This window comes from Melospiza georgiana, chromosome 2 (assembly GCF_028018845.1).
Source record: "Melospiza georgiana isolate bMelGeo1 chromosome 2, bMelGeo1.pri, whole genome shotgun sequence".
In the NCBI taxonomy this organism is placed as follows: domain Eukaryota; kingdom Metazoa; phylum Chordata; class Aves; order Passeriformes; family Passerellidae; genus Melospiza; species Melospiza georgiana.
This window is the reverse complement of record NC_080431.1, coordinates 111615094-111642969: the sequence shown is the minus strand read 5'-3', so window position 1 is coordinate 111642969 and position 27876 is coordinate 111615094. Positions and strand designations below refer to the sequence as shown.

The following is a 27876-nucleotide window of genomic DNA, read 5'->3' as shown; positions in this document are numbered from 1 at the left end:
CTTTTTCAAGTGCATCACTACATACAGGCTGGATTTACCTCATTAAATAGTGCAAAACCACAAATATCAAACAAAATCACATGGATAAGGACTGTCTTGTTCTCTGACCATAGCTGGAGAACTGAAGACTGAAGACTTAGCTCTAATCCTTCTTGACCTGTAAATGCTTTGTCTTGAGACTTTCTATTTTCCCTGGTAATAGCACCTATGAGGGACAAAATCCAACTAAATAATTTTCTCCTTATGGACATTCAAGGGAGAAATCCTTTGACAGTAACTCTAACTGTAAGACAAGACTTACATATAAACCTGTTTGTTATACTTAAAAATACTGATGAACCTCTGTCACTATTCACATTCAAATATCTTTCCTCAAATTCACTAAATTTTTTTGAAAGCTTTTCAGAATGTAATTAATGTATTGTAACAAGCTTCCCCATCACCAGAAGCTGTTTTTCAGGCAAGTCTGTCTCTGGAAAAATGGCAGATGAAATGCTCTAAGTATTACTTTATGGAAGTCAGATTCTCTTGTTGCCAGATGATGTTCTGATTGACAGATGAAAAAAGAGATTGTATTATTAAATGCGCTGGTGTCTCACCCCTACGGCCACCATCATGTAACTATGTTGTGCTTGGGTTTTTTTAATTTATTCAGATAATAATATTATGTTTTACCACATACTCATAAAATTGGTGTTTTGAAATTACTGTTCTCCAAATCAAAGTGAGCAAGCTTGCAGCTTGCCACCATTTTTTCCCCTTTTTGTGGTAGCTGGACATAAATCCACCATAACTCTTAAAGCAATAACAACTTTTGATCCCAGGCCACGATCCCATTGATGCCAGGACAAAATGCCCTTTCACTGTTCTGAAAGTATCCCAAACTCCCGTGTTAGGACTGGACAGGCAGGACTCAAAAAGCTCATAAGGAAAGAAATGTCAAAATGTATTAAACAAAGCAACAGGCAGAAGGTGGCTGATATTACCTACATTCTTTTTACTGACAAAATTGTTTCTGCGACCACTCTGGATTATCTGTGTAATTCAAGGTATTTCTGCAGTAATTTGAGCAGTAGATGTCTCTTTGAATGCCCACACTCCCCACCCAGTACCAGACCTTCTGCTCTCACACCAAATGTACTCATTCAGTTTTTCAACAGTTCTGAAAATCTTGTAGACACTTCCTGCAGGTGTAATTCGTGACTATGAGAAGGGCTTGTAGAAGCTACTGTTATAACCATCACCTTAAATAGAACTTAAAGGACACTCTTGAGCACAATTTGAGGAGCAGAGACATGAAGTAGCACAGCACCAAAATTGTAAAGGGCTCACAAACACTCCTCCCTGACTTTTAAGGGTCTCACAGTCTGTATGACAACAGACATCACATCACAACAACAGTTTAGCCTGGCTCTGCTAATGGAACAGCTCAGCAGGGGCTGGAGTCAATACAGACATCAACATAACCAAGGCTGCTAAAAAAGGGACAAAGGAGAAGGACAAATATAAAAGTGCTCCAACACTCTTTGGAAAGCATGGTAAAGCAGTCCAATTTGACAGACACAAACACTGCATGTAGGTCAGTGCTACAGAGCTAAAAGATTTTTCTCCTCTTCCTACCTTTTGTTTGCTGCTTATAAAACATAAATGTCTCTTAACACCATATTATTTTCTCTTCCTTGCCTTCTGCCTTTTCAACTTGTCAAAGGCCCTGTTAGCTTAATCAGCTCCTCTATCAAATGTAATTAAAAGAGCCTAAAAATCCTGATTTCCCCTGCATTTCTCACTTGGTAGAAAAGCAGAACTGAAATAATTTAAATGAGAACTATGCACAATGATGTCATTGAAATGCCTTTCTCAAACTTCCATCTCCACACTGCCCACACAGAAGATTATCTCTCTGTGTACTCCCAGCAATGTAAAAGACATTTTACATATCATTAACTGTCATGAAGCCTTGCAGAAACACTGCATATGAACAAAAAGGAAGGGGAGAGAGAGCTTTCAATTTAATAAAGATACTCAACATGGACAGAATGTTAACACTTGAAAAGTTCAGCACTTTGCAAGAAAATTACCCCGTGGTGTGTAATAACCTAAAGTCAGGCTTCAACCAGAATTAATTGTCAGGATGGTTGCTGAGACCACTGCTTGGCTCACAGAGCTGCAGCACAATCAGGAGAAGCAGAGGTCACACAGGCTTTGAGAATTTGCCTCACTCATCTCTCAGCCCCAGAGCAGGACCATCCTTACTGATGCCATCATCCCAAGAGAGGTTTATCCAACCTGTTGTAAAACAACATTCTGCAACCCTCCCGAGTTATGTCAACATTCACACCATCTAAATTACATCCTTTCACTGCAATTTAAGTATCACTCTTCCTACCCAAACAGGGGCCTTGGAACAGCCTGTAAGCCACATTCTGTAGATTTAAAATTCAGGTATTTTCTCTTGCCTAGGCTGAACACTTGTGACTCCTTCTATTGCTCTGGACATTCTGCGTGCTAAGTTTCATTATTTTCTTCTGAATTTCTTCAGGTGGCCTGTCTGAATTCTGATACACAGAAATGGGCAGGTACTCTACATAAAAGATGATTTTATAATGTACTTTATAAGCCATAATTTGGCTTGTACATCAATGTGTGATGCTCAATTTTTCTGCAGTGGAAAATTCTGTTGATTCATGTTCAACTTTTATCCAGTACAATACTCAGATCCTTTCCTAAGGAACAGCTGCAGAAGCTGTTTTTATTCTCATTTTATGTTTCTGCAGCTGCATTTTTTCCCAAATGTAGCACTTCCACATGCCCATAGGGAGCCATCACTTGCTTTACCTTCAAACTACTTCTGTAATTCTAAGCATCACTTTGAAACCACATCTTGTCCTTCAGCATGCCTGGAGCACCTCTCAGCTTTATGTCTCCTGCAGGTGTAACTGGCAAATCCATCTGCTGCATCAAGGTCCTTGACTAAAATATTTAACAGTAATAAGCCAGGAAATATTCTGCTCGATATCACTGGTTTTAAAAAGGATTTTTTTTTTTGTTTGTATGTGTGGTGCTTTTTTGTTTTGTTTTGTTTTTTGTTTGGGGTTTTTTGGGCTTTGTTTTCTTGAGGTTTTTTTTTGACAGTGAAATGTCCATGCTGAGAAGAGAGCTTTACAATTTTCCAGGTGGGTCTGCAATCACACTGGCAGAATTTATTCCAGGGCACAGCTACCCTAATTTGTCAGCCTATTAGAAAGGAACAAGAGAGAGTATCAAAAGGTTAACTTCAGCCAAGTTATAAGACAGCAACCAATCCTCCTCTGTCACCTGTCAAAGGTGGAAATTAAATTGGTTTTGACATCACTTGTTCTTGAGCCAGCTCTTACTCCTCATCCTGTCACCTTCTCTCAGCTTTCAAACAACACTGCTACCGTTTGTTTCAGTGTTGTTAGAGAAATTAGAGGTAGTGTGGCAGGGTCAACAAATCTCTTTTTCTTTTCTCCATTTTTAAAGAGCAGCATTGTGTTTGCTGTTCTCCATGCTGTCACCTCACTCACACCCCGTCACTTCTGAAAGGCACAGCACTGACATTATCCCAGGAACTGCCTGAGGCAAAGTACAGGGAGCTCAGCCAGCCCCTACTGATTTAAAATCATTTCACAAATCAAACAAGTAAACATTATTTGTCTTACCAGGTGAGACACTGTCCTTTGGGTGTGCCCCACTGGATGCAGAGGAGTAAGGTTCCTACTTAAAAATGGATGCAACCTTCTAAAACTAAAGTTTGAAGACACAAACCCTAAACTCCATGCTCTGCTGTGTTAATTTTTCACTATGTAGCCAAAGTCTTGACAGAATTAGCGATTTGAGTTCACTTCCTGAAACAATTTGCCCTTTCTGATCCTGTTAGTTTGAAGGTCTGTTAAAATAATTCTGTATATTTCTTTTTTTATCCCATCTCTTTCTTACACCATCCAGTCCTTACACAAGGATACATAACTGCGTTTTGTTGCCCGACACATTTCTTCTTTTCTTCATGGTTATCTTACTAAACCAAGCAAAAAAATCCCATATTACCAAACTAATCAAGTGAATTATTCTTCCAAGTCTTTGGAAGACAAGCTCATTGAAACTGGCTTGGAATTCAGAAAAGAGATAGTGCAGCAAATAAAAGCCCCAGCTAAGCCTCTCCCCTTGTGTATTCTCTGTAAGGGGATGTACAATGGTAGCACAAAATCACTGCCAGGGCTGTAAGCTCCACACGTGGTGTCCTGGTTTAGGGCAAATTTGGGAGAAAACCTTCACAAGGGGCCCCTCCAGAAAGCCAACCCACACATCCCCTACCCTCAGCTGGTTCGGGAGGGATTTCTCAGAGACAAGTGGAAAGAACCTGTTTATTTAACAGGCACAGCACCCCCAGCACACAAAATGAACAATACGGGATGACACCACTCTTTCACCACTCTGACAAAGATGACAAATTCAGAAAGTCTCTCTTGGGCGTGGTCACTCTGTTCTCAATCTCTGTGGCACTGGGGCAGCTGCTGCCCAGAGTAGGCCCCGCTGGGCCACAGGGTGCAAACTCTCGGTGTTCCGAGTCCAGGCCAGAGCAGGTTTGAGTTGGTCCAAAAACAGGAAAGGAGAAACAGTCCAGGGAACAATTTGAACTGTTTAGCTAAACTAGCTAATGAGCAGAAGCAAGAGCAAGAGCAAAGCAGAAGCAAAGCAAGAGCAAATCAAAAAGTAAAAAACAAAAGCAGCACCATGTACTGCCCCGTCTGTGTGTCCCACCAACCATGGGGGAGCAGCTGATAACAAAACCTTCACTCTTCAGAGCCAGTCTTGAATCACAGAATCACAGAAATTCTAGGTTGGAAGAGACCTTTAAGATCATCGAGTCCAACCCATGTTCTAACACCTCAACTAGATCATGGCACCAAGTGCCACATCCAGTCTTTTTTTAAACTCTTCGAGGGACGGTGACTCTACCACCTCCCTGGGTAGATGATTCCAGTATTTGACCACTCTTTCTGTAAAATACTTCCTCCTTAATTCTAGCCTGTATCTCCCTTGGCGCAGCTTGAGACTGTCCTCTTGTTCTATCTGTTGTTGCCCGGAGAAAGAGACCGACCCCCAGCTCACCACAGCCACCCTTCAGGAAGCTGAAGAGAGTGATAAGGTCACCCCTGAGTCTCCTTTTCTCCAGGCTGAACAACCCCAGCTCCCTCAGTCGTTCTTCATACGGCTTGTGCTCCAAGCCCCTCACCAGTCTCGTTGCTCTCCTTTGGACACGCTCAATCATCTCAATGTCCCTCCTAAAGTGAGGGGCCCAGAACTGGACGCAATACTCCAGGTGAGGCCTCACCAGTGCTGAGTACAGGGGAAGAATGACCTCCCTGCTCCTGCTGGCCACGCCGTTCCTGATACTGGCCAGGAGCCATTGGCCTTCTTGGCCACCAGGGCACACTGCTGGCTCATGTTCAGCCGACTGTCAGCCAGCACCCCCAGGTCCCTTTCCACCTGAGCACTGTCCAGCCACACCGTCCCCAGCTTATATCGTTGCAGGGGGTTATTGTGGCCAAAGTGCAGGACTCGGCACTTGGACTTATTGAACTTCATCCCATTAGATTCTGCCCATCATCCAACCATTCCAAGTCCCTCTGCAAAGTCCTCCGTCCCTCTAACAGATCAACACATGTTCCCAGCTTAGTGTCATCTGCAAATTTGCTAATAAAGGACTCTAAACCCTCATCCATGTCATCAATAAAAATATTAAACAGAACTGGCCCCAGCACAGATCCCTGAGGGACACCACTGGTGACTAGTCGCCAGCTGGATGCAGCACCATTCACCACCACTCTCTGGGCTCGGCCATGCAGCCAGTTCTGAACCCAGCAAAGAGTGCTCCTGTCCAAGCCACGGCCTGCCAGCTTGTCTAGGAGTATGCTATGGGAGACAGTGCCAAAGGCCTTGCTGAAATCCAAGTAAACAACATCTACAGCCTTCCCTGCATCCACTAGGCGGGTTATCTGGTCATAAAAGGTGACCAGGTTGGTCAAACATGACCTACCCCTCCTAAATCCATGCTGGCTGGGTCTGATACCCTGGCCATCTTGTAAATTTTGCGTGATGGTGCTTAATATAAACTGTTCCATTATTTTGCCAGGTAAGGCACAGAAGGCACGGAACATAATATCCAGCATAAACAGAACACACCAATGGGGATACAAGCATCACAACGTCACTCTGGGACACTTAGGTTAAAACACCCTGGTTATAGAAGTGCCCAACTTACGCAATCTTGGCACACACCGAGCACTTCCAGTGCCCCTCTGCCCCCAGCACCCGGCAGGAGCTGCAGACCCTCAGCTGGCAGGTCTGGCACAGCTCTCCCCTGTCAAAAATGAAGCCCAGGCTCTTCTGGCAGCGAACACAGACCCTGCTGCTGTCCTGCTGAGAGTGGCGGTTCCCGCCTTTCCTTCTCACCTCCAGAAGCTCATTTTTCAGTTTCCTAGAAGTAAAAAAAATAAAATGTTTTAATTTGGAGATTCAACTCAATGATCTATAAGAACTTATTAACAGATTAATATTTTATGCTAAAAATATAAGACATGAGTAAGTCCAATTGTTTCTTTTTGTATTTCTTGACACACACATGACACAGAGTAAATCTATTCCCCAGCTGTCAGACATGCAGTCAAGAGGAAAATCTGGTAGATCACTATGAGTAAATGCAGATAGCTGAGCAGTTCTGGACAACTGACAAACCAACTTTGCTTGTTCTTCATCAATAATTCAAGTCATGCTGAGCCCAGGTTGACAGCAGCTCAGAACTGACACTATCCAGTTCATGCCCAGAAGGAAAGAAGGAAACATTTTTTGCAATTAGTGTGCATTTAACCATATGCCAGTGCAGAGTTAGGTAGGAGTATATATGAAATTCTGTACCAGGTATTTAAAGCCTTGGAAGAGCCCAAATCAAAGACCTAAATAGGTAGTGGTGTTATGCTGTGATGCCACAATCAAAGTACAAAAGGAGAATGCCACTTTAAATAGTGTGACTTTTAGATCTTACCGGTTCTACCACTGACTCTACAGAATAAAAATATTTGTGTTTAAGACTAAATTTTGAAGTCTGTAGTTTCAATGGCCAATGAGTTGGGCCTTAACAAGAAAATATCAAGCCACTGTAACTAAACTCAGTGGCTGCTAAATTCTTTCAGTTTTACATGCCTGGTATTGCCGTGTCCTCATTACCCCACTCTTCCCTATGCTGTCTTTCATGCCCATCAGCAGCCAGGAGCCCCCAGTGTTATCCCTCAGTCATGAAGCACTCCAACTCACTGAAATCACTGTCTCTGTACACACACACATGCTTAAAGGGGGATTTAAAAACCTGCTGCCACCTTCACCTAAAGATCAGAAAAAATGTCAAAAGAAAACCACATGAAGGATAAAACCAATGAAATATTACAGGCTGCAGCCCAGTAAAGGAGGCCAGGAACATTTCTTTGGCCATCAGGGAGTCAGCTCTGACAGAATTAGGTTATTTGTGGACACACTGCCTTGCTAAAAGATTGGCCAGCATTTGGCTTCCCACTGGGATCCCATGAGCAGCAGCTGCTCCGCAGCCCCCTGACCTGTGGATGCTCAGCCTCTGACAGCTCTAGACAAGGGCATGGCCAATTCCTCCAGGCAGCAACTGCAAATCCCAGTCAAGGGTTTTCCTGTGCTGGTCTCTATCCAGAAGTGAATGCTTCACCCAGCTTCAGACCCTTCTCCTACATTCAATCCAAACAGCCTTCCTCTCATGCCTGAGCCTTCAAAACTCTGTCCAGGCTTTATGTGCTTTCTTGGTACTTTGCTAACTGTACTTGCAGCTTATTGATTGCATCTTACATGTCCCCACTTCCTGCAGAGATGCGTTTGGTGCCAGGCACGTGTCCACTTCCTTCTGTGAGTCAGCTTCAAATGCAGAGAGTGTTGTGCTGTGCTGTGAAAACTGTCAGTGGTGCTTGGTGCTGCCACAGTGCACAGAGAAAGGAGATGATTCCTATTTTTGCCAGCCCAATCCTTGGATCTACCTTCCAAACATCAAAAGAGAACTCATCTAATTCTTCTGAACTGAGAACTAAAGGCAACCTGTGATGGTGCTCACAGGGGTCTTAGGCTGAGGGAAGAGACAAGGATCTGACTCCATGTTTCAGAAGGCTGATTTATTATTTCATGATATATATTATATTATATTATATTATATTATATTATATTATATTATATTATATTATATTATATTATATTATATTATATTATATTATATTATATTATATTATATTATATTATATTATATTATATTATATCTATACTAAAATAATAGAAGAAAGGATTTCATCAGAAGGCTAGCTAAGAATAGAAAAAGAAGGAAATGATAACAAAAACTTGTGCCTCAGACAGAGTCAGAGCCAGCTGACTGTGATTGGCCATTAATTAGAAATAACCACATGAGACCAATCACAGATCTACCTGTTGCATTCCACAGCAGCAGATAACCATTGTTTACATTTTGTCCCTGAAACTTCTCAGCTTCTTAGGAGAAAAGATCTTAAAGAAAAGATTTTTCATAAAATGTGTCTGTGACAGCAACCCACCCCCAGAATACTCTGGACAACACCACATCTATCTGCTTGAATAACAAATACACCTTTAGGTACTTGGGAAGATCTCTAATTACCCCTGAGTTTATGGTCACTCACATCTCACTAACCATCAAACAGCACTCACAAATGTTTAATGATTTTCTGTCACCCTCCAGCAATGTGGAGTTGTCAGAGATAAAGTGCTGTGGCCACTCCGAGTATCAGCTGACCTTAGGGAAATTTGTTGATTGATTGTGCTTTCACACAGTCAGAGGTATTGCAGCACTTTCCAGGTTCAAATTCACCTTGCCCTGGACTTTTGCAATGACCTCAGGAGCAGGAATTCCAGGAGATCTGTCTGACCTGTGAGGACTGAGGCCAAGAAGACGTTGTGCACATTGGCCTTTTCCACATGCTTTGTCACTGGGTCCTCTATTGCACCAGCAGCAGGCCCACACCTTTCCTTGCTTTCCTTTAGCCTCCATTTTCACAATTACAGTGTTCTCCTGTTTATCTCACCTAATTTGATTGCCAAACTGGACCACCACTTCTTTACCTGATCATTGGTCATCCTCTCTCTACCTCATCTTTTTCATGGTCTCCTGTCAAAATTGGGACTTTTATACAGCAGAGCCACTGAGGAATGTTCAACAGAGAGTCTTTGAGAGACAACTGCATTTTTAGTTTTTATTCAGGTTTGCAAAGATTTTGTCAATCACATACCAAAGAACTAAAGAGGCACAAATAATTCCGTTCCGGGTTCTTTTGGCTTCATTACCTGCATGCAAACCAAGCACCCGATCCTTACCCAAGTGTCAGAGTAACTCAGAAGATAAAAAATTGTTCATGCTCAAATCTCAAAAGGGTCAGAATACTATGCACAAGCAAAGGCTTATTTTTTCATAACAGATTTCTTTCCAGTGGCTTAATTTTACTGAAAAAAATAAATTAATCATGACCCATTGCATTTCAGGAATTTGATACACAGTTATTGGCAGATGCCATCTTTTTGCAATAATCACCGTGTCCTGTGCACTGCATCCAGTTGTCTAATGATGAAACAGAGCCTCCACTGAACTCCTTCCACTCCAGACTTCTCCTTCCCCACTGCAACTTTCAGGCCCTTCTATGCTTAGTTAGAAGTATTATTAGGCACAAAATCTGTTTTAAGTAGTTCCAATTTAAAATTGGGAAATGTCTATAGGCCCAAAACAATAAACAGAGCATTTTTTTTAATAGTTTGCTTAGAGACCAACATCTTGGAAAACATATCAGTGTTCTTGTGACATTACAAAGACATTATTCCTGCTATTCAGTAGGTGTGATTGCAACAGTATTTCCCAGTGCTTATGTGAAACACAATCTAAAATTCTTATCAGGTGATAGCTGATCTGCTAACAGTGGAAATCCTGAGAAATGTTTGTTTTCTTATTTTTGAATATAAATTGCCTTTGATGACTTCCAGGGAACTGAGACAAAATAAATGAATCCACAGTTACTCCACTCAATTAAAAATGAAGAAAGAAAAATTTAAAAAAGAAGCAAAGAGTGCATGGACAGATACACAGGATGTGAACATTCGAGATTCCCTGCTTTATTTGTTGAGCTGAACTTCTGATTGACTGCAACAAATACATTCATATCTTCAGAAAATAAAAAATGAACTGTCTCAAGGGCCAGGAAGAGCAGGAGGAGGTGGGTGAGTAATTTGACAAAATCCATCATCATAACAGTCCCTAAACAAGCCCAGCTGAGCTGCACTGATTCACTGTACTGAAAAGGGATAACAAAGGGAAAATAAAACTCAGCAGAAGCCAATTTAACAGGCTTCTGAGAAAAAGGATCCTATCATTCATTGAAGGTTCTAAACTTTTCATTAAAATGGCTGTTTGATAAAAGATAGCTATTAAAAATAAATTTGCTTTTCTGCCAAGCTTAATAGAATATGTAGCCATTTTTCTAAACTATATATTTATATTAAGATCCTTATACTGTCTGAGAAAATATGTTAAGCACATTGGAGAAGAGCTCTCTTGTAACCAGATTCCAGGTAACACTGAATGCCTCAACCTGAGCCTTTCCAAAGGTGGCCTCAAAGGCCAATGTAAAATACAGCAGGAAACAAAACAAAACAAAACAAAAACCACCACAGAAACTGGCTCCAGAATTCACAGCTCTTGGCACAGCTCCATTAAAAAAAAACCAAAACCAAACAAACTGTTAAATGTAATAGCATACATAATTCCTGAGTTTGATTTTCAGATTTCTCCTGGATCTTCTTTCTCCCCATTTCAAAACCCTTTCTCCTCTGAAGATGTAGAGCAGCATAATCCAAGTCTACCTAATTTTATTTTGCCATACTAAATTTCCAGAGTTTAATGGGTCATAAAAAATTGAATTAAATTTTAAAAAAGGGCAACCCTTTCCCTCCCTCAGTCAATTATTATTAAAGAGTTTGGCAGGAAAAAAAATTGAGTTACTTTTGTACAGACAAATAGAAACATCCTTGTTCTGAACCTGTGCAGCTGCTAACTTAGATATTGAAGAACTTTTTCTGTGCAGGAACTGGCATCAACATACTTGAGTATGAGGAAGAAAGGCAATTTTCTTTCCAGACTGATTCTCAGTACTTTCTTCAAATTCAGCCAGATTCCCTTCACTGTCTGGCACAGCATGCAGGAAATAACAGTAAATATTGTTGGGAATTCACAAAAAGAACTGGGCTATTACCAACTTCCATTGAGGTCTCCTTGAATTATAAAATATGAGTCCTTGAAGTATTTTTATACTTAATAAGCACAGGTTTTCACATTTTGTTTATGTAGCAGCTCAACGTGATAAAAATTGTGTTAAGAAAACCTAAGTATGGAGGCACGTTGATGACAACACAGGGAAAAAACAAAGAATGAATTTACAAAGAAAAAGAGATCTGGCATAAGAAATGACAGAACAGAGCCCAGTGAAAAGAAGGAGAGGAGGCATTGGAACTGAAATTATACTGGCTATCATAATGATGGCAAACTTCCATAGATGAAACTTTTTCTGAGTAACTTAGTCACTTATTCTCTCAAATAAAAATGGTCACTAAGATTAAAAAAAAAAAAAAAAAAAAAAAAAAAAAAAAGACAAAAGAGATCTCCTGTTGTTTTCTTCCAGTCCTTAATAAAACAGACTCTCCCAGCATATGAAAATTAATCACCATGAGAAATTCTTTCACCACTGCAGGATTGTGGTTCTCAAAGAACGCAGGACGGCAAAACAGACACCTCCATCCTTAGACGCAATAGTAACAAGTAATAGTAACATCCTTACTTGCAATAGTAACTGTCCTTGATGGAAAAGCCTCTGATTCAAAAATAACAAAGTGTTAGACTGTGCTAAATACACCTCATAAACGACTGGGATGCCAGACAGGAATTTTGCAGCTTCCAGGTACAGATGGCCAATGAGCTTTAACACAAGGACTCTCTCCTTGAAATATTTATAAGCAGTTTTTCAGAAACACAGACCATGCACCATATTACATACATTATCCTGCAACCATTTTGTGCTTATAAACAAATCCAAATGTATACTCAGCAGATCAATCACTTCCCATTCCAGTCCTCCAACTTCTGCTTTTCTAAAGTACTGCCTGGAGCTACCACATGGTGGTATCCATGCTAACAATTTCTCCTATTTTATAATGAACTTAATACCATAAATTGTTTCCATGGATCTCTTTGGACTGATAAGAGGATGTCATTTTAGTCGGATGAAAAGACAGGAATGCTAACTTTCCTTGTCAGTACGGACCTGGGGCTGGTGCAATTCTTACACAACTTCTGGTAACCTAAATGCTGACAGAGAGGTACAAGCCACAACCCATTAAAGCCTTTTTTTTGGACAAAACTGCAATTTTCTCAGCACAGCAATTGTTACTTTATCTCCTCTAAAAGCATGGCATTTGTAGCTGTGCTCCACAAAGAATGGAAAAGAACTTTGTATTTTAAACCCCAACAAAATAGTTAAGGTAAGAATTAATGATTTTACTAAAATAATCTTAGCAGTTGAAAAAAAAAAAACATGATGGTAATTCAACTGACATCAAAAGCATCATAAAGCAATGCTTAGAACACTGCAGGTTATTTGCACAAATAATCTATTAACAGCTTCAAATCAATATTCAAAGAAAATATCCAGTCATGCAAGATGCAACTTAGAGTTAAGAACATAAATCATAATCTTTATTAAGGAGGTTATTTGTATTATCAAAACTAGAAAAGTTTCTCTGTATTATCAACAGAGAAAAAGGACTTGATGACTTCTGTGTTTCTCTCTCATGTGGGTGAAATAATTGTGCATCAAACAAAAATACAAGAAGAGCCACCTGCACTCCAGAAAACAAGTATGAGCCGCCATAGTAAAAACAACCCTTAACCATTTCATTATTAGGATATCCTCTTGCATTTACCATTGCTTTCACAATGAATAGAAAGGTTTTTTAAGTTAAAAGGGCTTTTGAAAACTAATGGGAAGAGAAAAAACCAAAAATTGTTGAGATAGATTCAGAAAGAATGGAACAGGATAATAAGAATTCCTCAGTAGAAAGTACAAGTAAACTTCTTCCCAGAGTGGAAAATGCCTTGAAAATAAATAAAAAGGGACTTGCTCTTTGCAAAGTACTTCAATAAAGTATATAACAGACTGTACCAAATGGAATTTTAAAGACAACAAATGTTCCCCTGAAGTATGCTTATAAGCCGTGATTATAGATCCTTGCCAAGTTGTACTGAGAAAGAGAAAATAAAAAGCCTCATAGGAAGCAGTTAGCTATCAAATTCTTTATAGTTTTTATACTATGGAAATCTTTTATAGACCACATTCCACTCTTATCAGCCAAAGTATGGTCTAGTGACAATAAATAGGAAGCCCATTGGTTCACACACAGGTGCTAGAAGTGTGCATAAGCACCACATTGCATCATTAGTTATTCTAATTAGCATTTTATTTCAGATTAGCTTGACTTTGAGTATTTTCTTAGGATGCTTCTTTACCAAAATGCTGATAGGCCAATACCACCTGTGACTTCACTGAACTGTGCTGAGCTGACCTCTCCAGGGGTGCTGCAAGCTCAGCAGATATGGCAGATTGAATTCCAGAAATGCCATAAAAAGCAGGAAAAAAAAAAAAAAAAGGCAGCAACAAAAGAAACCCCAAACTAACCAAATGAAATGAAGCAAAAAACCCCACAAAACCTCAGGAGTTTTAAATTTCCATTTGAGATTGGGAAATGGCAATAGTAGAAAAAAAGCTTTCAGAGGCTTTATGAATCCAGTGATCTGATCCTCTCCATACTGATGCCTTTGACAGATGATTATCGGCACATCACACATTTCCAAGGTCACCACCTCAGGAAACCAAATTAATTTATTTGAAATTTTTATTTTATTACTAAACAGGGCAGAATGCTCTGGAACAAACAGTGCTCCATCTGTTTTCTTTTTCATCTCAAAAACCATTAAGGAGACAAAATGATTAATTTTTCCTCACCACCGTAAAGAAACACCATTTCTCAGCCCCTCTTTTCAGATGAGCCACTGTGCTCCCCCAGGTAAATGGGCTGCACACCAACAGGGCATTGCACTCAGACTGGGTTCAGTTGAAGGAGAAAAGCTTTCAAAACCTGTATCTAACTCTGCACAGATTTCCAAATAATGGAAATTCATTAAATTTCCATTAATTTTCAATTTATTAAATTTCCATTAATTTTCAAATAATGATTTTAAACAGTAGGAACTTCAGCAGGTGCTGAACATACACCTTTGCAATGTCTAAAATGTCTTTGCACAATGCCTAAAATGGTTTTAGAAAATAAGAGGGAAGAACAATGAAGCCTGGCCTTGGGATTCATGGGCTGAAACCAGCAAAGGCTGGAAATTTTCCCTGTGTCATTTGTTATATCCAGCAGCCTCAGCAACACCAAGTGCTGCATCCCTCCACACTAAGCCTCTTTCTCAGAACCAACACTGAGAAACTCCAAAAGGGCAGTGGGGGGGAGTGAAATGAAGCATCCAAACCATCCTTGAAATGCACAGGGACCTTTCCAGAACTGACACTTAGCTGAACTAACTCAAACTGAGCTTTCTAAAACTGCTGACTCAGCCTGCCTCCTCACCTTGCTCTCTGAACTTTACTTTTTACTTTTCTGAATAGAAAAAGAACACATGGACTCTATTAATACCTTGAGACTCTACTTCTCCCAACAGTGACTTTTGAGATAAATACCTGAGATTTTTAATTTCATTTATTAGTAAATCTAAATAATTTGAAAAATGAGGTGTCCCTCCTCCCTATTCTGTGAGCACCACAACAGAAAGGAGGACACCATCATGCATTTGTCCCATGCTCTAGGAAGTCCTGAACAGAGGCAGATGCCAGCTTTCTGTCCCTCTGACACCTTCCAAACTTCTGTCCCTCAGCCAGCTTTGTAGACAGGCTCTGTGTGCAGCTCATCTCAGAGGGAGAGTTCCATAGCCTTACTAAAACTTCCCATTTACAGAGGGAAATTCAGCCAAACCAGACTAAATTTACACAATCTGAAATTTAAAAGAACACCGTTGCGTACTTTTGCACTTGTTATCTTTCTTATACTTTTGTCTTGAAGCAATGCACATGATTTTTGTTTACTGAGAGCCATACTAGCAAGCAATTTTCTTTTTAAGATGCTTTACTTGAACATCCAATTACCTGTGTCACCTTGCAGCACTCATCCTTGTATGAGGCACGTAGAAAACCTTCACTGGGTACCACAAAAACATCTACCAACCATATATGCAAAAGCAACAATAAAAAAGGTTACCTGATTCTTTTATCTTCAACTTTTTTCAAGTACTCATCTCTCTTCAATACTCCCAAGATTGTTTCCCTTTCGTGTTCCAACAGAAATGACAAATTGATGATCTCTGAGTGCTTTGTCATGGTCCTTCCACAGCCACTCCAGCAATGACCACTTTTGCCAAACAATACTGCAAGGATTTATTTGCACAGGTCCAAAGGCACCTTTGTGGCAGAGTTACAGGATCCACACAATCAAGAGGTATTTTGGAAAATGCTTCTTTGAATTAACTGGGTGTCAAGATTGTATTGCTTTTCCTTCCAGCTACACAAGAAATAAAGGTTTTTCCTTTGTTTCTTCCTTGGGAAAGGCAGTCATGTTCCTGGTTCCTGGCTGTCCCCTGGGTCCTGGCTGATGCTCACTCCCAGCCTTCAGATTTCATCCACTGCAGCTGCAGAATCAGCTTCCTGAAGAACTGTAATTTGGAGCCACAAAATCACTGGGTATATTTATATCAAACTACCTGAAAGTCAAAACAAATTGTGTGGGTGATTTTGAAATTACCATCAGAGTCTGATTTGACAAAAGCTAAATCTAGCAATGGTTTGGAAGCCACTGAAGAATGGCCTACAGATATGAGGTTGTTTCAAGGGCTACTTAAACACAACTGACATAAAAGTTTGGTGTTTTTTCCTAAGAAAAGAGTAAAAGATTCACTGTTTCTGCAATACAGATCCAACTATCAGGTCACTTTCGTCAGTAAGAGCACAGGACAGGAAGGTGATACACAAACTGAAGCACACAAGTCATTGCAAGGCAGAAATTCAAGTCAGGAGAGCCAGTTTTGAGCTTCTCATCACTGCAAATTGGGAAACAAGCACACCACAGACAAATACTTCTGGTTAGATTGCTGTCTTAGACATACAACAGCTAAGTAATAAAACCACACATGGAAAAAATACTTTTATTCTCTGCATTTATTTTAATAGGAAAAAACAACACACACACACACCTCCAAAAAAACCCCAAAGCTGGACCATTAAGTTTGTTCTTCAATTCTTGAAAAAGGTGTTTCTATTCATACCATAAGACCAAGTTACTTGTAAGCAAAAGGAGGAAATCCAACATGTGAACTCTTCTTTGTTATTACCAAGAAGGTCAGGCTCTTCCTTGAACTGCTTAGAACAATGCCTGGTGAAAGCACTTTTAACCCAAGCAGATCATAACATCAGCAGACTGGGGAGCATGGGGCATCAACACAAATCTCACAGAGTCATTGTTTGTCTGGTCGAGGAGCTCTGAAATTCTGTTTGCTGATTTTCCTTTCAGGGTCAGCATGGGTGACATTTTCACAGGCTTTTCTTATTTTTTACTGGGGAAAAAAGGACCGAGCTTTATTGGAAATGGAAAGCCAAGAGGCAAAGGGGAAAGACTGAATGAAACAATTAGAAATTAGGGACAACAAAAGTGTTAAAAACTATCTCTGACCCACTATTAACCCATTACTGGGTTGATGGCGTGCTACAGGTAAGCAGTGCAGTGGGATGGCAGGCAGGCTGCCAAGAACACTCTATCTTGTGAGATATTCTGGCAAGGCGAGCTCAGGGGAGATAAAAACTGCTTGATAAGGTTAACTTGACATCTAGTAATTTCTTATCAGCTTTTCTTTTAGCTCTAAAGAGATTAGTACTGCTACCAGACTAGACAAAAGCCTCAAATATTCCCTTTGACTTAGTGTGCTGCTGATCCTTGAATGTCCTGGGAGATTATTCTCTCAGTGCAGGGAGGGGCACATGACATCCAAAATTTCTAAAGCCATAATTGGGAATCCAGTTATTTTGTTTGCCACCTGGAGGGTCAAATACACAGAGCCCAGAGCAGAACTAAGCACTGGTAGGAGTGATGAGACCACAAACTCTCAGATAAATCAGACAAAATTTCAGAGAGTGCTACACATTCCTGGCTAGATGTAAATCAGCTGAAAAATCATTCCATTTAGTTTCTTACAGGGAATGAATCCTAAAACACAGTGGTCCATTCAACAAAACTGTGGTATCTCATGCTGACAACTGTATTATGGTGAACTCTGTGAATCTTGACTAGAAATCATTACAGTCTTGTTTGTAAAGACAACAGAAACTACGTCAGAGATTGCAATGTAGAGAAGAATGCAAAGCATTATGAAGTTTATCAGATGGACAGAGAGACATAAATTATTTTCATGTTACCCACATTAACAGAAATATGTTTGTAGCAGATTCTGTTCTTACAGAATAAGTATAATCAACTGCAGTTGAATTCTATTCACAATGGTTTATGTGTCTTTCTTTGTGTTTTTTACTGAACATTCCATGCAGTTTATCCTTCAGTCACATCTGTGACAAAACCTTGTGGATTTTAACTGTCCTTATCACCTAACAGAGGGATTTGGCAGCTATCAGGAAATATAAGTTTACCTGCATATGTGTTCAACCAGTTTTATGTAAAGTACATTGTCAATTAGCAACAGAATCCTCCTACAGAACCAGGATGGCTGCCTGTTTAATTGTCTCAGTATTAGCAGGATATAAACCTCACCAATGAGAGTTTAAAAAAGCAGCATCCTCCAATTACCTTATTGCTTTTGTGGACAGCACACTGAGCACAGCAGCAATGCAGGTTTTGTGTTCAGGCTGCAGTGACAGAGCTGGTGCTGGAGCAGCCCAGTTTTCCTGCATGCCACCTGTCCAACACATGTGCACCTACCAGAGAACTGACAGAAAGACTCAGACTCACCTCATCTTCCAGATTTTCTTCTGCACTATGAAATTGCCACTCAAAAATATGATTTCCTAACCAGATACTCCCTCCCTGATGAAACTTCAGCAAAAACCTCCAGAGAAGCTCCTCTTTGCTCAGACAGGCTTCCTTCTACACATGTTGCACTCATGATCTCTGCCTAGATAAAATTCTGTACCCCAGGCTAGCTGAAGTAGTGGCAGCAGTTAACTTTGCATAAAACAGGTTTTCCCAATTCTTTTATAATTCTTAGACAATATTACCCTTGGCAGGCTAATTTTTAGGACTGAAGATGCTGCAGGTATCTTTACCCCTAAGGAAGCAGATCTAGTAAAAAGTCCTTGGTCCTGCATTCTCCATCACTCCTGCCTAATTAGACAGATTCTGTTTGAAGCTATAAAGGCTGTTGCTTGTTTTGCCTTGTGCTGGTACAAGATGTGCCCAAACCACCCCCACCTCACAGGAGACCACCTGGCCTGGCCCCTACCCTCTGTGGCACATGTAGTTGTTAAACAGGAGAACAGTGACCTGTTCTCCTCTATTGGAAAGCAGACTAAGGAGTAAAGAGACACTGTTTTCAATAATCTACCACTTAAGACTTCCCTGCTTTATACAACACATTATTAGAGATTAGGCCTGTATTTCAAATTAAGACTTAATAGGAAAATTTGCTCTTCTCCTTTCCTGTTGCTACTTTTGCTCTCTCTCTAAATGGTCCAGAATAAATTAGCTGACAAAAGCTGAATCATGGATCAACCTAGGGCTCAAAAACAAAACCAGTCAGCCAGCCTTTAAAAGGTGACAATGCTGCTTTTAACAGACTTGTGATGTTTTATTAAGCAGCCCTGGGGCTGATTAGGAAATGTAGTTGTTTTCATCCTAAAGTGAGTGAAGATTTCACATAACAGAGCATTTGAGGAGCACTAAAATGTGAATTAGGACACTGGGAAAAATGCAAACCTCTCCTAAAAGGATAGGCTTTGCTCTAATCTCCATACAATATGTAAAGAGAACATTAATTTCTTGATTCAGAGTAAAGCAAAGATCTGATATCAGATGTGCAGAGGAAGGAGGCACTTCTTTCATTCCTGCTCCACTATGACATAATCCCAAGGCTGTATGGAAGTGAGCTTCTCAAGCAGGTGGTTGTTGTCTCATGAGAAGGTAGAAAAGACTTTCCCCAAAGCTTTTGCCACTTCTCTTACCCCACAGAAATGTATCTCCAGAATGGAGTTTTACTCTTTGAAGCTATCGTTGAAGGAAGATACTTTAGAAATAACATGCACTTATTAGCATAAGGCAGCAAAATTAGACAAAAATTAATAAAAAGGTACAATTTATCCTGCACATAACTGCATTCACTGCACACAGGTATCATATCTATCCAGAGAGCATTTGCTCACCCTCCCAAGACAAAAGAATTAAGGATTGCCTAAAAAACCCCAACAACACAAAAAAACAGGGGAAAAAAAAAAGCATTACAATGTGGAAGAACACACCACTTATTTTTGCTAACTGTAGTCACACAGTTGTTTGTGACAATTACAGCACCCCCAAAACTGAACCTCCCTGAGGGGCACCAGTTCAGAGGCACAGGAGTTATGGTGAATCCTCTTCAGTCAGTGAAGTTTGCAGTTACCACAGGCACAGTGACCATGAATGTTCCTCCTGAGCATCCTCCTGAGCCCAGCAAGACAGCTGTCCTCTGCACTCCAAAACACCTCTGCTTCATCTCTCCCCCATCTTCCTGGGAAGGAGGAGAAGCATCCTGCTCCCTAGAGACAGAGATGAAAGGAAGGGAGAGGAATTATCCTCTTTTCTTCAATGGCTCTGTCATCAAATTGCCTCAGGCAAGAAATTGCTCCCACTGTAGAACCATTATGTTTACTTAGCTGGAAGCCAGGACCTGGAACATTTTAGTGACTCAGCAAGAGAGGAAACATTTTCCACATGCACAGACTGCAGTGGCACAGGACCCACAGCATTGCCTCACCCTGAGTGACAGAGCCTCCACCTGCTGCTGGCAGGAAATTCTTTGCAAGCAGAGAAATATTGTTTGCAATACACATATTTACTAGCATGGGTGTATTTAGGATAGGCACAAACTGCATCTTCATACTGGTAAGGAAATTCCTACCAAGAGCAGCTGAATGCAGCGTGGTGTGGTGGCTGTGATTGACTTTTGCCACTGTAGAAGCTGAGATGGATCATGTCCTGACAAGGCAGCAGTCACTGCTGGAAGCAAAGCTGCATGGGGTACAACAGCCTAGCTGGAAACTCCGCAGGAACAGGATTAGTGGCATTACTGACTCTTCCCTGTGCTTCAGGAAGCCACCTCCCAGCTCAGTGCTGGCGCTGTGGATCACAGCATGGTGAATCTAAATCCAGTGCACACAGCTTCAACACTCAAATGAAAAGAGGCACATATCATACATGTGCTGCTTAAAACACACAAATCCTCTGTACACTGAGTTCATTCACATGGGAGTCTGACGTAAAATTCAAAACTAAGGTGGCATCCGTAGGCAGCCACCAAAGCATGGTCTACATCCACATCCACAGCTGTTTTTCTCTTAGGTAGCCACCAAAGCATGGTCCACATCCACAGCTATTTCTCTTTTTTGAGGCCCACAGACACATGTAAGCCAATGATGGAGGAAGGAGGGGAAGGGCTGCCCACGTTAGTTCTAATAAAATGGCAGGAAGACATAAAAAGGCACAAATATAAAGCTTACCATGCTGAAACTGTAGTGCCCAGCTTGGTTTCTCCTGCTCTCACTTAAGCCTGCTGCTTGTAGAATGCCATGAATAGGAGCAAGAAAAACCAGCTTCACTTCCCAGCAATGTGTTTGCAGAGGGCACACGCCCAGGTGAGCAAACCAAGTGTCAGCAGGTGCTGAAGGACCAGGAAATGCTTGCTGCACAAAATCTACAAATATGTAAGGTGAGATAGAGCCAGTCAAGACACCAAAGTCAAGTGGCAAGAAAGGAAAACCAAGCCACACTTGTTGAATGTGATCTTGGTTAGTTGCACATGAATTGGGCTGAGTGAGAGCTCTGGTCAGTATTACAATGTACATAGTGAGCAGATTCTTTGGTTAAGAGCAATCCTCAAAGACCTTTAGAGTAGGAGCTGGAAGTCATGTATTGCAATAAAGAAAGGATCATGTCCAAGTGACAGCAACACTGTTTGAAGAGTCATTTTAAGCACAAGTTGGTATCAAGTGCACTGGAATGAACACAGGCTGAGAGAGAAGTTGAAAATATGATTCCTTATGTCTGCTGCTTTCTAATCAGAGCAGTATGAGAGTGTTTGACTTCAGAGTAATTAGAAAAACTCAGATTTGTTAATCAAACAAACCCAATGGATTCAGAAGCCGTTCATTTTTCAGGTTGGGCGCAATTCCAGCTGTCTGGAAATGTCTTGGCAGAGCTGTTGTGTCCCTCCCTACAGGAGTGCAGATCTCTGCAACCACAGGCAATGCCTGCGAGCTATATCTAATTTCTACAATTACTGTAATAATATTTCCAAACCAAAATCATGAGTGTTTAAAGACTAAAGCAATAAAGTTAAAGCTCATTAAGTCTATGGAGCAGACCTTGCTGTGTAAGAAAGCAGTAAATTAACTTGCCTGACTGTGCAAATAAGAGAGCTAGGACTAAGCTCAGCACTGACAACCTGACCATTCATTAAACATTGCTCCTTCTGCGGGTCTCACCCTGATTGTTTTTCAGCCTTGAAAGAAAGCATTAAGTAGCACCAAAAAAAAACATTTTAAAAAAATTACATGTTCTGTTTCCCTGGTGTAGAAATTTAGGCTCATGTAACTGCACAGTCAGGTTACAAGCCTCAGGAACAGAGAACAGCAATGCCCAGAGAGAGCTCATTGGAGACACTGCTGGCTGCCACCCCAACAAGCTTGGCTGATTTTTCAGACTGGGGAAAATGCAGCAGCCATTCAGGCAGGGGATCAAGTGCAGAACAAACCACAGGTAGAGAGAACACCAGGCAGTTTGTTGGGGAACATAAGCTCATGCTCCCTAGAGATCCTACAAAACAGTGAAAGAATTTAACTCCTTCAGAGATGCTTTGGAATAAACAAATATCTAAGAATCTTTTCTATATTAAGAGAAGATTCAGGGGTGTGACTGTGTTCACAGGGGTCTCAGGTTGAGGAAAGAGACAAGGATTTAAATCCATGTTTCAGAAGGCTCGATTTATTATTTTATGATATATATTATATTAAAACTGTACTAAAAGAATAGAAGAAAGGATTTTATCAGAAGGCTAGGTAAGGATAGAATAAGAAATAATGATAACAAAGGCTTGTGGCCTGGACTCTCTGTCCCAGCCAGCTGGGCTGTGGTTGGCCATTAATTAGAAACAACCAACGTGGGCCAATCCCAGATCCACCTGTTGCATTCCACAGCAGCAGATAATCAATGTTTACATTTTGATCCTCAGGCCTCCAGCTTCTCAGGAGAAAACATCCTAAGGAAAGGATTTTTCATAAAAGATGTCTGTGACACAGGGGAATCCGTCATGTTTGAAATAATTTATTTACAAACAGGAGGCAAGGAGTGGGAAGGATGACACAATAGGGTGGCAACCTTTTTCTTTTGTTTTGCTCATGATTGGGTAAATATGGTTTACCTTCCTGGTTGAGTATTCAGCCAGAAAAGAAGACACTTCCTCGGGCAAGAACGGAAAGAAAATTCGGTGTGTCAGTTTGCCAAATCAAAGAAACCAAACAGATCTGAATCAAAGAATGAATGAAGGAAAAATACTTCTGCTATTGTTAAGCAAATAGCATCTGTGCAATGTTAAATCAGCCATGAAAATATGAGTTAGGGCTTGAGTCATCTCAGTCTTATTACTTAGTCACAGTGTGTGAAGGCAGCAATTCATTCAGCACTGAACTTTACCTTAATACGTGTAAGTTAATCCCTGCATCTTTGCACTTTCTGTGATAAAATGGAAAGAGAAGCAGTAAACTGAGGTGTAGAATAGAATGGACTTATACACAGTTGTAAAAAAAGTTCTAATATTGACCTCACATGTTTTGCTTAATGCATAAATTATGAATTTAACCAAGACTCACCATTATGAAATTTAACTAAGACAAGACAATGTATCAGTTTTTTACTTCTAAAAATCTGTAGCACCCTTTCCCCACATTATAATACACATGGTGTTTTGGGAGCAGGAAAAAACTTGTTGACATTGAATTATTGTAGAAAATGAAAGCAAGTACAATGCCAGCAAGATTCCTAATTCTTCTTTCTAGCTACCTGTGTTTCTTTACAATGTCAACACAGTTCAGGGGAAGTTAAATTGATACTGATATTGTGCTATGACATGACTGCATTTGACACCAGGATCACAGGAATGGAGCAGCTCACACAGGACAGCAAAAAGCCCCGCTCATGTTCATTACAGATCTGGTTACAAATTTTATTCATCATCCTTAAGTTCCCTGTCTCCTGTTCACTGGATTTTGAGGCTGCAGCCACCACCAGGTGTTGTGAGATCCCTGGGGCAGTGGTCTGTACTGCAGCACTGTTACAGGCAGCTTCATCTGACATGAAGAAGAAAATGCATAGGAGAACAAATGCACTATTTTCATTACTTAACAAGACTCCCTTATAAAGATATTTGGGCTGGACTTGATGATCTTATAGGTCTCTTCCAGCCTTGAACTTCTGTGATTCTGTGATTTGTTTCTTTTAACTGTAGCAAGTGATTGACTGAAATATCAACAGGTTTACTTGATTTTTTCCCCAGCAGAATTTGCTCACCAAAAACCAGCAGCAGATATGCTGCACAGAAATGGATGATGGTTTTTCAAATGCACAATAGAAATCTATTATTGTCTTCAAATTCAAATATTTTCATTAATTTGCTGAACTAAGAGTACTCCAAAGGAAGTGCCTTCACTTCAGCAAACATTTCATTTTGCAGAAAAACTCATGACTCATCTGAGCTTTAGTCCACTTGAAAAAAAAAGAAATCTTTTATTGATTTTGCTTTTTTCGTGAACGAACCAAAATGAAATTCTCTCTGAGCTCTGCAAGAGGGCTGCAGGAAGATTGCTGAGGAACTGCTGCAGAGTCAGAGAGGAGAGAAGCAGAATCTACTAGAGGAGACATTTGGAAAAGCATCCACCAAACCAGTGAAACCACTCTGGGCTTGGGGAGAAGGTAACACAAAGGTGGTGTGTGAATGAGGAAAGGTGCATGTGGAGTGTGTCTGTAGGAGATGAAAACTCTATTCTCCATTATTTCAGCCTGTTTGATGCCAAGTGCTCATTTGCCTTTCTGCCACAACAGGGTGGTGTAGTAACACTCATTTTACACTATTCTTGACAGTGACTTTCTATTTGATTTAACAGAGCAACTGGATTTGCATTTTAATGAAAAGGACTAAGTTTGATCTCCGTGCATACCAAGGGTATCCCATCATACACCATATGACCTCTCTGTACAGGTGTGAAAAATCCTTAGGAGATTCACCTGTGCAGGGCAGAGGTGGAGATCAGGATGGTTTGTGGATTTTAGGCTAGGTAATCATTAAAGGTCCCTTCTGATTCAAACCATGACTCTATTCCATGATTTCTCCAATTTCTTCTGACCTAATCATTCCAGTCCCTCTCTATAAGCAGCAGAGAGAGTTAGGCATTTCCAGGGCATGACTCACCTCATCTTTCCTCATACAAACATTTCACAAAGGTCAGAGCAGGCCCTGTCTGGGAGCATCCATTTCTCTCCACTGACTGTGACGAGGATGAAGCACGACTGCCTCAAACCCAGGCATGCAAAACACATGAGCAAATGTGTCCTACTTCTCATTTCCAGCATAAAAAGGGCTGCTCACAAGGACACTTGTCCAGACACCCACCAGAGGATATAAACAGCCTAATCAGAGAATGGGATGAGCTTGGAGTGTTGCCTAGTTTTGTTTTACATTAAATACAATGCTACAATGTTTTTCTCTACAAGCAGCAGATAAAGGTAACAGGTCTGTTAAATCTTCCATGAAATGCATCAGTGTGTTCCTCCAGAGTATCTGCCTCAAAATGAACGTGGTCAGAAAGTCTGCATATATAAGAATAGAATTTTCCAAAATTCTTGTGGCAGGCAGGAAAAAGCCCCACAAAAATCTGGTTAGAAAACTCTATGTATTCTCCCAGGTGACACTGCTGTTTGTCTGAAGCCTGGGTTATGCCTCAGCTGTCAGAGCCCTGAGGATCCCTTCCAGCTGGGCACAGGAGGTAGTGGGCTATGTGGAGTTTCCTTCTGCTTCCCAAGGTGAGATTTGCAATAAAATGTCCATCCAGAACAGCCCAAAGTAGCAGGAGATGCTCTGTGGGGAGCAGCCATGTGTGGTTCATGGCTGAGGAGCAGAGTTGGATCAGTGAGAGAGGAGCTGGGCTCTGCTGCTCGATCTCTTTAGGAGCCCAATGAACCCACAGAGCCCTCTCAGCAACAACCTGCATGGACTGTCTGCCAGCAGCAGGCACAGCTCAGCATCCTTTTTCACTCACTGTATGACAAAGAGAAGTGGCAGATTCCTCTGAGAACACTGTTATTCAAACCAGAGGAACATCTGGGATGGCTTTCATTGCCATTTTAAAGCTCTGCCCGTGCAGTGCAGCCCATCCAGTGCCTCAGACGGGTGTCCCCCGAGGCAAAGCCATGCAGCTGAAGCTGCCAGTGCTGAACAGACTGTCTGGCTTCTGCCTACTTTGCACTAAAAAGCAACCACAACTGCTTGGCAGCACAGTCTCCAAGGGTAGGGTAGGTAGAGCTGCAGCCAGGGACAGGGCTGGAGGAGTGAAGGTCAGAGCTGCACCAGGGATCACTGTGTGGGGAGTGCTCCAAGCCAGGAGGAACTGGGGGCAGCTGCTAAATATCACTTTAGAGAACATGACAGGAGAGGCCAGATGTCCATTGCAGAAATGCCTTATGAACCTGAGACCTCGACCAGTCTTTGCCAGCAATCTGAATTTTTTAAACAAACAGCATCTGATATACACAATATTATGATAGCTTTTCATAACTCTAAGGAAAGGATCAGAAACTTTCTCATCTACCCTTCTGGCTGTGATTTGCCAAGGCAATTCCATAATATAATAGTAGTGGGTGCTGTGCAAACAGCAGGAAGAGACAGAAGCTCTCAAGAAGCAGCTCCTACTCCAGCACAGACCTTCAATCATGTCTCTTCACTACATGTCCCCTTTGCTGCCATACCATACACACCATAAACATCTCCCTCTTTCCAGCTAGATGTGGAAAGCTAGATGGCATCAAAAGCAAAAGAGTTCAAGAACCTGGAAGTGAACTTCCATACTGTCTGCCCATCCTAGGGCTACTTGTCCAAATTTCCAGAAGAACAAGTGTTGGGCACAGGCAACTACTACTGGCTCACCAGCTTTTGGGTGAAAAGGGAAAACAGAAATTATTCAGGAGAAAGGTTGCACAAAGCTGCATTCACAGGGTATTAATCACAACTTGACCTTTCTGCAGCATTTTTATACCTCCTTTTGGCCAAGATTTACTGCAGCCATCTGCATAATAACTGTTTCAGCCTTTTAATTGCATTTGCAATACTGACAGCTTATGCCACTTGAAATTGTATCAAAATTTGTTATTATGTGAGGGCTAAACTAGCCAGTGGTCAAGGTCTGAGACAGAAAGCACAGTGGATGGACACTTACAGTAGAAAATCTAGAAAAGTCTTGTAGATCAGAACAAGTTTTCAGGGATGGTCAGTGTGCACAGAGAAGACAACCAAAGTCTGCCAGCCCAGAAGGGATGGTGGCCCCATGTCCTCACCTGGAAAGAACACCTCCAGGATGGCTGGGACACAGTCAGAAGCTGCTCATAGTGGTGTTTCTTGCCACTGGTGCTGGCTCTTGCTACCCCACAGCAGCCATCCCATCACAACTTGACTGTAAAGCAAATTTCCTCCTTTACCAGTACAGGTTTTGAGTGCTAAGGATATATTTATGGAAGCCTGGTTAATAATTTTCAGTGTGAATAGGGCTGCATTTTTCCCAGTGATCCAGTGCTAGATACCCATGTTCCACAGCTGAGCATTTCTCCTCACATATCATGTGCAGCAGCTATGGTTTAATAGATGCCTTCAGGGAGTGCATAGGAGTGATAAGGACACAAATTTTAGCTTGGGACTATTGAAAGGTTAATAAGGTTTATCTATTCAATCACTGACTCATTCAGAGCAGAGATTTGGGGTAGGTTTTGTTATTTTCCCAGTCAGTGTACCAGCTTTCTGCTGCACACAGCTCATGCTCTTAGCCTAGCAGGGATTCCTCTCAAAAGGATTCCTAAATGCACCTTGTCAGGGGCAGACTACCTTGTATTCCAAGATACTCTGACCAAAAAAACCTCCTTACATGATAAATAGACATGACTATGGGAGAGGAAAAGACTGATTTTTTTTGTGATTTATGCCATAATAGATCAAGGGATCTTTCCAGTCTGCTGGTTTTGGAACACCACTCCCCACAGGATACTGCCCTGTGCTCCTACAAGCAGATTTTGGTGACAGACAAGTATTTGGGTCCCCTCAGAGACTGAAGGGGAAGAACCTGTCAGGACTAGAAATCTGTTATTTTATGACTGAAGAATAAGCTTCCC

The 27876-nt window shown here is 41.1% G+C and overlaps 1 protein-coding gene across 3 annotated transcripts in view; it reads right to left on the bottom strand.

The window, feature by feature from the left end:
- Positions 1 to 27876, bottom strand: part of SYTL5 (synaptotagmin like 5) — an 81813-nt gene that overhangs the window by 39115 nt on the left and 14822 nt on the right. For all 3 annotated transcript variants that reach the window (XM_058018376.1, XM_058018375.1, XM_058018374.1), the window contains exons 2-3: positions 15463 to 15961; positions 6284 to 6499 (exon numbers count right to left, since the gene is read on the bottom strand). In XM_058018376.1, the coding sequence (XP_057874359.1) occupies positions 6284 to 6499; positions 15463 to 15581 (335 nt within the window). In that variant the 5' untranslated portion in view covers positions 15582 to 15961. The remainder of the gene's footprint in view (positions 1 to 6283; positions 6500 to 15462; positions 15962 to 27876) is intronic.